At 44.9% G+C, this 13,983-nt stretch overlaps 1 protein-coding gene across 2 annotated transcripts in view; it reads left to right on the forward strand.

The window, feature by feature from the left end:
- The first annotated feature begins 1,252 nt into the window (after positions 1 to 1,252).
- G-TMT (gamma-tocopherol methyltransferase) overlaps positions 1,253 to 13,983 on the forward strand; it is a 75,177-nt gene continuing 62,446 nt past the window's right edge. Inside the window, exons 1-3 of one of the 2 annotated variants that reach the window (XM_087675591.1) lie at positions 1,253 to 1,951; positions 2,281 to 2,450; positions 2,712 to 2,816. In XM_087675591.1, coding sequence (XP_087531717.1) covers positions 1,540 to 1,951; positions 2,281 to 2,450; positions 2,712 to 2,816 — 687 coding nt within the window. In that variant the 5' untranslated portion in view covers positions 1,253 to 1,539. The remainder of the gene's footprint in view (positions 1,952 to 2,280; positions 2,451 to 2,711; positions 2,817 to 13,983) is intronic. The other variant, XM_087675590.1, reaches the window with a different exon arrangement.

The raw sequence follows: 13,983 nt of genomic DNA on the forward strand, positions 1-13,983 counted from the left end.
GTTGCCACATGGTGAAGGACACATCAATGCCTACTTAATTAATAGGATTAATTAGCTAGCTTAATCACCACCTAGAGAGCCATTCCCTCTTGATTGCCAATGTTAGCCTTACTTCTCACACACACACACACACACACACACACACTCTCTCTCTCTCTCTCTCTCTCTCTCTCTCTCTCTCTCTCTCTCTCTCTCTCTCAATGATACTTTTCTTTGTTTTGGTAATGCGATACTTTGATACTTTGTGCTAATGCTTGTATCCACACTTCAAGAGTAGCTTGCCTTGGAGATATCTAATCCCTAATGGTACAAATCTTGTTTTTCATCAATCATAATATTGCTTCCAAGGATGCTCTCTTAAAAGGAGAGTGCTAATGATAATGCTTGATCATACTTTGAATGTTGTTTTGATCATTTTGTCATGGCAATAAGAGGCACATAGTAGGCCTGAAAATGATTGATGTTGTGAAGGCTAGGTCATATCCTCACCTCTGATGGTATTTGCCTCTTATTTTGGATACACATGCTCAACCATTAACATATCATATTATTCCATATTTTTAATTTTTAAAAAAATACATCTCTCTTTTTTTATTGTGGAGAGAGAGAGAGAGATGATTTAAAAAAAAAAGATATATGTGATGATATGATATTTTAATAGTTGAACATGTGCATGTAGTGTGTATATACTCTAAGAACATAAAGAGAGAAGAGTACTCATATTTATGAGACCATACAAATGGATAAATATATATAAAACAAATATACACTTCCACATATCCGAATATATATACGAGAGAAAAAAATGGAGAGAAAAAGAACGAATGAGAGAGAATGAATACATATTCATAAAATATGCACTTAACCCATATACAAAGACGCACACAAATATATACGTGGCACATGCAATACACATAGACATGCAAGTCGAGGCTGTGGACAGTGTTTCCTCATCCGGGCCCAGCACATGTTTGAACTTTGGGTGTGCTTCAAGCTTGTCCTGTATAAGGGCCGAAACTTGAAAGCTCCGTCCGTGACGTCAACCAATAGTATCAGTCGCTTTTTTAGCAAATTATGCCGATGAAATCGACCCGTACAAGTCACCCTCACTGATGAGCGCAAGTTTTTGGGCCTTGGCTTTGCCAATGCGCCGTCCCGATCAATGTGCACTAAACTAAAGTATTTTAGCGCACAAAAAGGACACGTCATAAGATGGTAAAATCCCAGACCTCCTGCAAGTCACATCATTCACCGTACATAGCGAAATTTGTTGTGCCGGATCAGCTTACCATTCAATCGTCGACAGAACGTTCACGGCACTCGGAAGAGTGCGCCACGGCTCAATCGTCGACAGAACGTTCACGGCACTAGGAAGAGCACCCACGGCAGAGAGATACCAAGACAAGAAGAGAGAGAGAGAGAGGAACAAGAAAAGAGAGTGCATCTGGGTGAGTGAGTGAGACGGAGAAAGCGAGAAAGAGAAACAAGAAAAGAGAGTGCAGTGCGGCTGGTTGAGTGAGTGAGACGGAGAAAGCGAGAATGCTGGGGGGGAAGGTCGTCTTCCACTGTTCTTCTAGCTCCCATCGGCCTACTGCTGCTCCCTCTCTCTCGCGTTTCAGCGGTCGTTCGAGTCGCTGCCGCCATTTTCTCGACCGTCCTTCGCCTTCTTTTTTGTCTTGCGTTGTTCCTCCTGTGAATCACCTCCATGGCCGGGGCCACAGCTTCCGTCCCGCGTGCATGGCCGCCTTGCGCACCAGCATCGAGGAGCTCAACCATGGAATAGCGCATTTCTACGATTCCTCCTCTGCCGTCTGGGAAGACGTGTGGGGGGAGCACATGCACCATGGCTTCTACGACGCTTCCATTCCTTTCTGGCAAGCTCTCTCCGCTGATCACACCGCCGCTCAGATCCGAATGATCGAGGAAACTCTACGATGGGCCGGTGGTTCAGGTCGTTCCTCCCCATTCGTCATGCACCAGATTCTGCAACTACTCATAGATTAGAAAAGAGAGAAACAAACATTGAAGGCATGCTAAATAATCATGTAAGAGAGGTTTCCGAAAGCTATGGCCACAAAGACGCCGTGAGGTTCTTTCTGAAAGCTATGCTTTCTGTGAGCTTCATAAGACATTTTTTAAACCTATTCGTGCCCTGCAACGTCTGCCAGTATCGCTCTCATTGTACTGGCGAGAGCTGATAATCCATGACTTACAGTAACAGTGTATAGTGTCTGCACTCAAGGTTAAGAATTTACAGTCTCCTTTTTGTATCGTCTGCAGATGAGGCAGGTGAAAAACCACAAAGGATTGTAGATGTAGGGTGTGGAATAGGAGGCAGTTCAAGGTATCTTGCTCGAAAGTATGGAGCCAATGCTGTCGGCATTACTCTCAGTCCAAATCAGGCGAAGAGAGCAACTGAACTTACTGCATCAGCAGGATTAGCAGATAAGGTGGAATGTTTCTGATTTGTGAAAAGAATGTGCACACCGCGATAACATGAACAACTAATTGGTTCCAGAGAAAATGTACTAAAATTTTTAATTCGAATAGGCACGGCAATAATCATAATGGCTGCTGTAAAGTAAGCACACGTCTCTGCATCTACCCAAACCTTCCAGCCAAGTGTATGCTGTAGAGTGCAATTTTCTGTCTCATAATGAATCAGGACACTCTTGGATGAATGACCTTGTTGACTGTTTTTTTTCTTCCAGGTCAGTTTTCAAGTGGCAGATGCTCTGAAACAACCGTTTCCTGACGAGCAATTCGATCTGGTGTGGTCCATGGAGAGTGGAGAACACATGCCAGATAAGAAAAAGGTGAGGTCAGAAGAGTATATTACGCTAATTGGGCTTAGAGCCTGCTTTGTTTTCATCACGAACGAAAGATTATATGGATGTTAATTTATGAGAGCATAAGATGGGCTCACCACAGAAACTTTAATATGGTAAAGTCTGAAGAGTGCAATACTCTCATTGGGAGTGTAATCTGCTTCGGTTTTATCATAACCAGACCTTCTATGAATGTGCATGGCAAAGTACTAAACAGCTTGTAGGAGACCATAATTTATAAGCATTCTTGCTGTGCATAATATAAGCTCACCACAGAAATCATCATTACGGATGCTAGGATCATACTGCAAGATAGGGGCCCGGATAGCAGCAAGTAGAAGCTTATGAATCGTTTGCCCACCCATTCAAATTAAAGAGGTGTATAGTGCGAGGATCAACAATTGTTTGGTGATAGCCCATTGAGAGATCATCCATTCACTGCAGTGGAGGAAGCTCTCAAGCTCTGGTGGAGCAACACCATAAAACCTAGTGGAGAAAAGGGAGGGAACTGATGAAATCACAAATCAAATGCTTGTTGTTTCCCCTGCAATGAGGTAGCCTTGAAGGATAGGAAGAAGGATTGCCAAAGATAAAGAGTTGTACTTATGGTGCACCATCACACATAAATGCAGGTTGCAGGATGTTGCCCGATATTGGAGATGCTGGCGATGGCAGCTGGAGGCCAAACGCATCCTGGGAGATGGCACCAAACAGTGGGCGACAGTTGGAAGAAGGTGCCAGGGCATTGCGAGGCTGGAGGGAGAGGTAGCAGCAATTGTGAAGGCTGGACAGCCACGTGAAGGTAGATTGATGGCTGCAATCTGCACTGGAGAGTGCGAAGCTTGCACAGACGGAATAAGGCTGAATTGGGGCAGCCTGTCTATTTATAGATGTAGAAGGGTGTCCCAAAAATTAGGGTTTTTGGGAGACCACTGAAACTCTCTCGGACCGCTCCCCTTTTTAGGTTTTTTCATTAATTAAGTGTGTTTTGGGGCTGTTTAAGAATGCTAATCAGCTGAAAAGCGTGTTTTAGCTCAACATCTCCTCTTAGGCCCAAAACTGAGCCAAAAGGTGAGGCTAGTCCCACTGTGTTGTGTACTTACCCCAAGGCGTCCCACCCCAAAGCAGCCAGGGCATTGGATAAAGGGTGCATATCGGTTGCCGGTAGCCTATCAAGACTACAGAGGTGATGGTTATCTTACCAAGGGAATCCAAGTAGTCACCCTAGAGAGGACAGGGCATTGGACAAAGGATATACGTCGGCTGCCCAATGGCTTACCAAGCCTTACAAAGGCGGATGGAACCACATTGAACTTTTTTTTTTTTTTTGAATAAGCGAGTTAAATTTTATGGTATGCGGCCGATTGAGTAATAGTGACCCAGAATACGGGAGTAGGAAGGGTACACCTAACACATTACAAAAAGTACAAGCTTACCCATTCACTCAAGGGTGTCAATGATGTGGAAAAACAGGTGATGAGGTATCCATGTGATGAAGGAGGATAGTGGTGTAATAACAACAGCTGCCGGTGGAAACGGCTTAGGACCCGCTCAAGTGGTGCTCTGCACAATGAGATGCAAAGTATGCTACATGTTGAAGAATGCTTATGCAGCAGGTGCCACTTGGATAGTGTCCCGCGTGGAAAAATTGTTCACTTTCCCAAGCGCCCTAGTACAAGGATGATGAATTCATGCAATGCAAAGTGTAAGGTACAACAAGAGAAAGAAACCGATGTCGAAGACAAAGTGTTGAAACCTGTAGAATACCAAGAAGGGTAGGAACCCCCTCTCAACCTGGATGTAGATGTCGAAGAAGGAAGAGGAGCTTGATGTTGGTCTTCATATGGTGCCGAGAACCATAAGGAATGAAAGAAGATGAAGTGGATGAAGCACCCCGTTGGAAGAGCAAGGTAGAAGTCACCGCCATGTTAGCATTGAGAGAGATGCTGCACGATCCGTCTCGGGAGGGAAAACCGTCATGCTGGAAGAAGAGCAAGTATTCCTAGGATGATGAAACCATGAAAGGAACAATGTGCATCCTTACCTCTCTAGCCCAGGTAGGACCAAAGCAATTTGCAAGTTAGCGCTACAAAAAAAAAAAACTGCAAAAGAGATGAGAATCTGCAAACACAGAGGTCAGTGGTGAGATGCTCCAAAACAAAACATAACATAAAGAAAATCTAACTGAAAATGAATGTGTATGTGTGTGACTAAATGTAGTAGAAGACAAAAGAATGGAAAAGCTAAGGACAATGAATTCTATGGGCCCGACTCTTAGAGTGCGAAAAATGAATGCTAGATTGACCTAGGGTATCCGAAAGGACCTAGAGACATGCTAGGCTAAGAAGGTGGTCACCATTGCGTATGTCCAGTAGCGGGGCTCTGCCAAGGGAACGCCTGACGAGGTGGAGAGGAATGTGAGATAGATGCATGAAGTGCAACGAGATCGAAACCTGCAGACCAATCAGCAGGTCCTTAGGGGTAGTGAAAGAGATGGGCTGCTGAGGTTGTACTCGAGCCACATGTTCAGTTGCAGCAACGGGTGTTGAAGGAGCAAATGAAGTAGAAGCGGAAGGCGTAGCCCCACTGGACTGTGCAATCGCAGCAGTCTGCTGGGGCTTTTTAGGTGGAAAACCTTGGGCCTTGGGTTGTACTCGAGCCACATGTTCAGTTGCAGCAACGGGTGTTGAAGGAGCAAATGAAGTAGAAGCGGAAGGCGTAGCCCCACTGGACTGTGCAATCGCAGCAGTCTGCTGGGGCTTTTTAGGTGGAAAACCTTGGGCCTTGGAGCGACACTCCTCGTCCACATGGCTTGCTCTTTGGCAGTGTGTACAAAACTGGTTTTTCTTAGGGAGTTGCTACCAAATAGGTCTAGATTCTTTGGTTCCATGTGAGGAAGAGGAGTCACCCTTTGATTGGTTTGCCTTTGCATCTTGTGAGTTCTTGCCACTGGTGGTTTTCCCTCTTAAAGAAGAGGCAATCAACCCCCTCTGCTCTGAATAAGGTTGTGATGAGGATTTCTCGTGGACTTGATCATGGAGCCTCGCGTAACGCAAAAATTGGTACTCAAACTTGTAGAAGGTGGGCAATCAGGGTTGGGAGATGATGTGTTGAATAAAATTGAAGTATTTTTCGGGCAACTTATTCAAGAAGAATGTAACCTGATCGTCATCTGACTTTGGAGAGCCAGTAGTGGCGAACTCGGCAAGTAATCGTCTATATTCAGGCAACTTGACTTTTAGACCATCCCCTTCCTTAATAGAGAACTCTTGAAGCTCAAAGTCGAGATTGATGCGCTGAGTACGATCTCGAGCCGCATAGCGATTAAGAAGGTGACTCCAACGCTTTGACACGAGCAAGAAGTGCTGCAACTGAGAGTGAAACTCAGGAAGCAATCTCTACATTAGCTCAACATTGGCTGTGGCATTGCAGACTCTTCATTGACAGATGTAGTCAGGGTGAGCTAATCGAGGGTCCAGCATAGGCTCTAGACCAATGACGAGGTCCCAAATCCCTGAGACTCAAGTACTTGTTGCAACGTGTCTAGGGTTTTGTGTTTAGGGTTTGAGTTAAAACGTGTCTTATCCGTGAAGGCATTCTTGGCCGTTGCAACAGGAGTGGTAGTGCTCGGAGATGGATAGTGTGAAAAAGTATAGTGTGGATAGGATGGGGAAGTGGAGTACACTTGGGAATGGGCCCCAGAGTGCTCACCAGGCATGCGGATAGTGTGCAAGGTGGATCCATAGGTAGGGATGGGTTGACTAGGCATGGGCATGGTAGCCACATGAGTAACCCAAGGAGGTGGGATGGGAACACAAGGAGCAGAAGATGGGAATCCTTGCCTAGGTGTAACCCAAGGAGAGTGTGAAGACGCACCATAAGCTGAGGATGGAAACCCTTGCGTTAGAGTGGTCATGTGAGATGGGAAGCTGGGGATAGTGAGGGGGATGCCTATCACAGTCATCCTAGGTGCTATGGATGTGCTCATTTATTGAAAGGTGAGAGGCATTGTGTTAAAGGGTGGCATTCCCCCTAACGAAGTACCATGGTGCAAAGAGGGAGAGAATGGGGTAGAGAAGGAGAAGGTGCTAGGAGCGGAGATGGAAGATCCAAACCCTAGGGGGTGTGATGCAAATGTGGAGTGTAATCCAAGGTTTTGGAAAGATGATGAGAGGTGATTAAGGTGTGATATAGAAGAGGGCTGGATGGGAGGGAAGTGAGAAGTGCGTGTGACATGCTCAAATGAAACAAAAGCTGTAGATGTACTTGAATTCCATGTGCTTCGTGAGCCCCCTCTATTAAAGTTCGCATACGCAAAGTCATCCGGATCCTGTACCTCAAAAGAAGAAACAGGCGAGGGTTTTGATTTATGCAACTTAAAAGGATTGTACGAACCTGACATTGGACCTCGTTGAGATGATGAAGATGGATCACCAGATGTTCCGAATGCCGTATGTCCTCCATGATCGGAGAGGTGGCCAACCTTACCAATTGGTCCGAACGTGGTAGTAAAGCTTGTAGGAGAGGTATAACCATTATCGTACTTGTTGCGATAGTACTCCTCAAAGTCCTTCTCTATCATGTTAGTGAAATCTTGAATAGGAGTAGAAAAAGAAGGTGAGGTGAAAGTGAAGTGTCGTCCTTCTCACCAAGTCCATAATGCCGTCTCAGGGCCTCTAGTGATGGAGAAGCCGGATAGGACATTATAGGAACTGGAGAAGAAGGTGTCTGGGAGATTGTGATTCGGTTACGAGTTGTATTATGTGCCTCGCACAAAGACTAGCTCTCCACAATATGCGCAGGATACTCTTTACAAGAGCACTGGCTCTGACACCATGTGAAGAAAACTGCTAGGGTTTGCACTGAGGAAACATAGAATGTAAGACCACGACAGAAACACAAAGAGACAGACATAGACACAGAGAGCAAAACTCAAACCTTAAACTCAAAACTCAAAACTTAAACACAGAAACTCAAACACAAACAGAAGAAGGGAGAGAGAGTACACAACTCTGAAGTGAATGAATGCTGTAAATGAATGTAAGAGTGTACAGTGTGCTCAAGGGCATAGCAATATCGGAGTGTGACGTCCACCGGAGACGGATCCCAAGTTTGTGATTGCTAGTCGAAGTGTGAAGAGAGAGGAAACTGCAAATACTAACACCAGGGGCTGCTAGAGAGAAAGGCGATAGTTGCAGAGGGGAGAGATGATGCAAAAAGGCTCCAAAAGGATGTAGATGCAGGCTGTAGGATGTCTCCTGATATTGGAGATGCTGGCGATGGCAGCTGGAGGCCAAATACAGCCTGGAAGATGGTGCCAGACAGTGGCGACAGTTGGAAGAAGGCGCCAGGGCATTGCGAGGCTGGAGGGAGAGGTGGCAGTAGTTGTGAAGGCTGCTGGACAGCCACATGGAGGTAGATTGATGGCTGCAATCTGCATTGGAGAGTGTGAAACTTGCACAGACGGAATAAGGCTGAATGGGGGTAGCTTGTCTATTTATAGATGTAGAAGGGTCCCCCAAAAATTAGGGTTTTTGGGAGACCATTGAAACTCTCTTGGGCCACTCCCCCTTTTTAGGGTTTTTCATTAAGTGTGCAACCGGTCTACGACTCACATAAAGCGGTAGTTCCTTCAATAAACACTTGGTCTTTTCACACACACAAAAAAAAAAAACAGAGGCCTCACTTCCTCGCTCAACACCAGATTGGCCCCAAAGACTGATGCCCCTTTCGGTATTTCTTTATCAATTAAAAGATGGAAAGTTACAAAAAATGAAATGTTTCAAAATACATAACCTGTGAACAGTTGGTTTTCATCTTTTTTGAGTAAAACCCAGCTGCATAAGGATAGTACAGCATGACCAGATTAACATCCCTTTTAGCAAAGCATTTTCTGTAACCATAACTCAATGATTTATATGCAGAATTGCAGTGTGCAGATCTCTGAATTCACTGTTCTCACTGTCCAGCATGTCCAAAACAATATCCCTTTTAGGAAAGCATTTTCTGTGACCAAAACTCAATGATTCATGTGCAGAATTGCAGTTTGCAAATCTCTGAATTCACTGTTCTTACTATCCAGCATGTCCAACATTTTCTATGACCAATACTCAATGATTCATGTGCAGAATTGCAGTCTGCAGATCTCTGAATTCACTGTTCCTACTATCCAGCATGTCCAGTATTAAAACAATCCCACAAACAGCACTAAATCAGAGCTGAAAAACCGTGTTCCTGTGTGGCTGGTCATTACTTCCTTTGGTTCTTGCATTGGAGAAGCCAACAGCTGCTCTTGAACCTAGACAGTGAGGCTCTTGCCTTAGCAAAAGTGCAAAGAAAACACAGAATTGTACCTTCGATGGAATCAACCCATCATGCAAAGCATTTCCTTTGAGAATAGAGAGAGAATTGATTAGAGGGAGCAAGCTCTACCTCCGTACATGAGTCAGAGATGAAGAAGCACTCTCTATGGTTGATGAAACTACAGCAATCTGCTCTCAACTCCTCAAAGCTTCATTCTCAGATCTGCCCCTTATGCCTATTACGTTTTTTTTAAAAAATGCTCTCTTTTTTTTTTTTTTCCCGTAAAAGTTAATTGTATTAATTACGAAAAAAAGGTACAAGTTTACATGATTACAAGATACATGATGGCTCTAAGCCATCGTGTGTAAACTGTCAGTACAAAACACAGACAGATATACACAAGTCATGGCAAAGACACCGAGGAAATTGCCATATGCCAGGGAAGTAAGTCTTCCCGAGGGAGCAAGTCAGAGTGCTGAATGAGATCTATTTGCCGAATCAAGAGGCCTTTAAGCCTGGCAATGTGTCCTGGAATATTAGAGGCCGAATAAAAAAGAAATGCATTCCGAGTGGTCCAATTGTGCCAGCATCCCTAGTATCTAAGAAAATGGAACAAGATCTTTATATGCAACTGTGCCGGTGTGGGGTATTTTGGGCGTACAAAAACCCAATCGAAAGGGCTCATCGAGAAACCAACCACAGCTCGCCAAACCGCTGGAAAAAGCGACCAGATTTTCTTAGCGAGAGGGCAAGAGATAAATCGATGACGGGCCGATTCCATAGTAGTGGTGCAGAAGAAACAATTGCCGTTAGAGATTCGACGCTTGGAAAGGGTCGAGGCAAGAGGAAGACCACCAATCATTACCCTCCAAAGAAAGACCTTGCATTTGAAAGGTGTCTTGTTCACCCAGCTCTCCATCACAGTTGCATTCCACCATGACTGAGATTTCCGCAACCCCCATACAGTATTAGCTTCAGTAACCAGCCATTGATGATCTTTAATCAGAAGATGATACACTTGGTTAGCCGAGGCTTTTCCAAATTCAACCGACCTGCAAGGACCCAGTCCTAACAAGGGCGATCCACAGCAAGGGCAAGAAAGGGTTGTCTGCTCTGGAGCACTAACAAAAATTGTTCCCATAAATCATGGTATCCACGAGGGATTTGGAAAAGCCTCCTGGCAGTACGAAACGATATGAAGACATTACGACTGGCAAGGGTGGCATCTGCAAACTGAAGTCAAGCCCAAATGGGCCATGCGGTTAAATTTTGGTCGAGCTCATGTTTGCCTTTCCATGAAAGTAATCTCGAGACTGCCAACAATTCCAGTTGAAAAGAGTTAGTATGTAAGCGGTCCTCCGCTGGATACCAACGCGCCTTCTGGAGAACCAATTGCCGGGATTCGACCAAATGAACAGGGATGAGGAAGGGCTCAAAAACCGAGAGTCTGCATTAAGAACATGCCACCGGGAGCTTCGAATTTGTGTATTCCCATGCAGAAGCCCGCGGTCCTCAAGAAAATAACGGGCTATAACGGCCCACGGGTGATGCTCCACACACATGGCACGAAAAAGAGACCAACGAAGTGCCAGCATATGAGTTTCGGCATCCAAAATAGCCCCACCACCCAGGCGTTTGGGGATACATGTATGCGACCACGAAATCCACGAAATACCTGCATGCAATGAATCCTTCTTCCATAACATGAAACGAATGGGCCGAGTGAGAGCATTCAAAGTAGTAGGAGTCCAAGGCAGCAATGTCAAGAAATATGTGAGCATTGGCAGAATAATTGTTTGAGCCACTTTGAGGCGAACATGGAAGGGCCAAGCTTGCGACTTCCAATACAGAAACTTCGCTGCCAGTTTCTGTGAAATCCATTGTAGTAGTTGTTTTGGCCGAACATCAACACCCAAAGGGTACTCGAGATGCCTGACAATGGAACCACGGGGAATAACCTGTCCCTACCAGCCCAATGACTGTAAATCGGATTCCGTGTAACTGAGAATGGCTGATTTAAAAGTATTGATACGAAGACCAGAAGCATGACCAAAGAGCGTCCAAACATCTAATGCCTTGTGAATATTGTCCTTGTCCGCACGTAAAATCATAAAGCTGTCATCAGCTAAAGATTGACTAATGAAGTGCTGACCAAAAGGAAGAGACAATCCGGCCAATTGAGCAGAAGCTGCCATGGAAGATAACATCGAAAGAACCGGATGAGTCGCCACGGCAAAGAAGAGAGGACTCAAAGGACAACCCTGTCTCACAGAGCGTGAAAGGACAAAGGACTTTGTAACACCACCATTTAGCATAACTCGCAAAGAAGCCGCCGCACTAATGGTATAGATCAAGCGGGACATCCGAGTGCCAAAGCCCATAGTAGACATAAGTTCTGCAATGAAAGACCAGTCTAAATTGTCAAAAGCCTTTTCCAGATCCAATTGGATCAATACCACTTCCTGACTAGAGTGCCTTGCATAGTCAATAGCCATTTGCACATTTAAGATATTATGCAGAATGTTGCGGCCCTTAATAAAACCATATTGAAGAGGATGCATAATGGCCGGAAGATGTTTGTGGAGCCGATTCGCCAGTACTTTGGAAAAGATTTTATACATTGAACCCATCAAAGAGATTGGTCTCCAATGTTGCAACGTTGACGGGGAAGGAACCTTTGGAAGCAATTTGATAAGCCCTTCTTTCCATGAGGAAGGCATGAACCCTGTTTCCCAAACCTGCTGAAACATAGCCGTCAATGGCTTCACCAGTTGGGTAGCAGAACTCTCAAAGAATTCATTGGTGAGACCATCTCAACTGGGACTTTTATCCTTAGGCAGGCGCAACAAAACATCCATAACCTCCTCCTCACAAATATCTGTCTCCAAAGTAGTTTGCATATCAAGTGGAACCTGATGTCGGACCAAATCATAGAAGACTGAACGTGTATGCGTAACCTGGTCAGAAGGTGAAACTGAGAAGAACCAAGAAGATCTAGAAAATAATTCCTGCACATATTAACAATAGTCTGAGGGTCAGTGACCATTTGACCCTCTGAATTCTGGAGTCTAGTCATATTTTCTTGAGCAGGAGAGGCATGCAGAGCGCGAAAGAACTTATGAGTTTGACAAGCACTATCTTGCAAATTCTCAGTCAAATTTTGCAATTTGACCTGCTGATAAGATTTCAACTGAAACTCTTTAATAAGATCAGCCAAACGCATCGCAAGTGACAACAGAAATTCATCATCTGGAGTGTCCACCAGCAGAGAACGAACCAAAGCCAGTAAGTCCTCCGCTGCGTGTCGACGCCGCCGACAAAGAGAGACATGGTGGATCCCATACTGCCGAGCAATCTGCTGCACATTAGAGAGCAATCGTTTAAAGGAAGCAGTGCCCTCAGAGGCGAAGTTCAATAAAAATCTATCAATCAATTGCTACATATAGCCCCGAAAGAGTGAATGCTTCAAATAAGAGGAGTTGAAACGTAAAAGGAGTCTATCCAGCAATTGCATAAAAGGTGCAATGGGTTGTGCAAGTATCTCAAGCTGGAGAGGGAAATGGTCTGACAAGGCATATTGCTGCAAGACTGTCATTTCCAGCATTTCAGGAAGAAAATCATCATCCTGCATGGTGTACATTCGGTCCAACCGCGACCATGTAGTTGCACATTGTGCTGAATGGAAAGTAAACCTTGTAGAAGAAGGGTGTAGCCAGGATCATAGATCTTGCTTAAGTACAGCAAGAGCAAACGCATTCCACACCCGACTTTCTAGAGCGTCCATCACCGAATGCCTTGAAGTGGACTGTGAAGAATCAACATACATATTAAAATCCCCCATAAAAAAACCCCGTCTGCCAAGTGACAAGGAGGTCTTCAAGGTATTCCAAAGATCCCGGCGGGATAAAGGGTCATTCGGAGCATATAGGCCCAGCAACCATAAGATCTCTCCTTCAAATAAAACTTCAACCACCACAAAGCGGCCATGAACATCATTTTTAATAAGGACCGGCTGATATTTCTCATGTACAATCATAAGCACAACAGAATAATGCCCGGCGTGTGTCCCTGCATAAAACAAGCGAAACCCATGGCAATCCACAACTTTTCCTACTTTACTGTGACTCTTGTGCTCTACCGCACACAAGACATCCCACTGATTCTCATGCAATACAGTCCACATGGCATGTTGCTTATGGCGAGAACAAATGCCTTGCACATTCCACGTGGCTATCTTCATGTGTATTCAAAAAGAAAATCAGGAACGAGGCACCACTTGCCTCGATTTAACCTTCTCTGCTAGAATATCAAGGACACCCTCATCCAAAAAATCAGCTAACACGGCAAAAGAGTTCTGACGGCCAGCTTTAGAGGTAGACGGAATATCCACTGTCTTGGGGATGAAACGGGGATAACGACGATCCCATGGTGTAATCACATTCCCTCGAGTATCAAAAGCCAACTTAGCGGGTGGGCCCTTTGGACCGTCGGTATATACTTTCCTAGTAGACTGATTACGGGGAGCACAAGGAACCATAGTACGTGCAGCGTGCTCTGAAGGCAACATTCCTTTCCTGCGCATATACGTGCGCATGGAATCTTGTGAAACATTAGGCCTAGTAGCCGCCAGGCCAACATCAATCTTTTTACCTTTTTTGGGACGTGCCTCTATTTAATGCTCTCTCTCTCTCTCTCTCTCTCTCTTGGGAATTTGTGCCACATGGCATATATGTAACAATTTTCCTGTTTAAACCTTCCGGTCTAAAATTCTCCATGATCGGTGCAAAATTTGACCTTAGCACAGACCAAAGAATTAATGCTCGTGCAAAAATGAAGATAATGACGTGAACAG

The sequence above is a fragment of the Lygodium microphyllum genome, chromosome 4 (genome assembly GCF_053477565.2).
Source record: "Lygodium microphyllum isolate KBCC chromosome 4, Lygodium_microphyllum_v1.1.10, whole genome shotgun sequence".
Taxonomy (NCBI): Eukaryota; Viridiplantae; Streptophyta; class Polypodiopsida; order Schizaeales; family Lygodiaceae; genus Lygodium; species Lygodium microphyllum.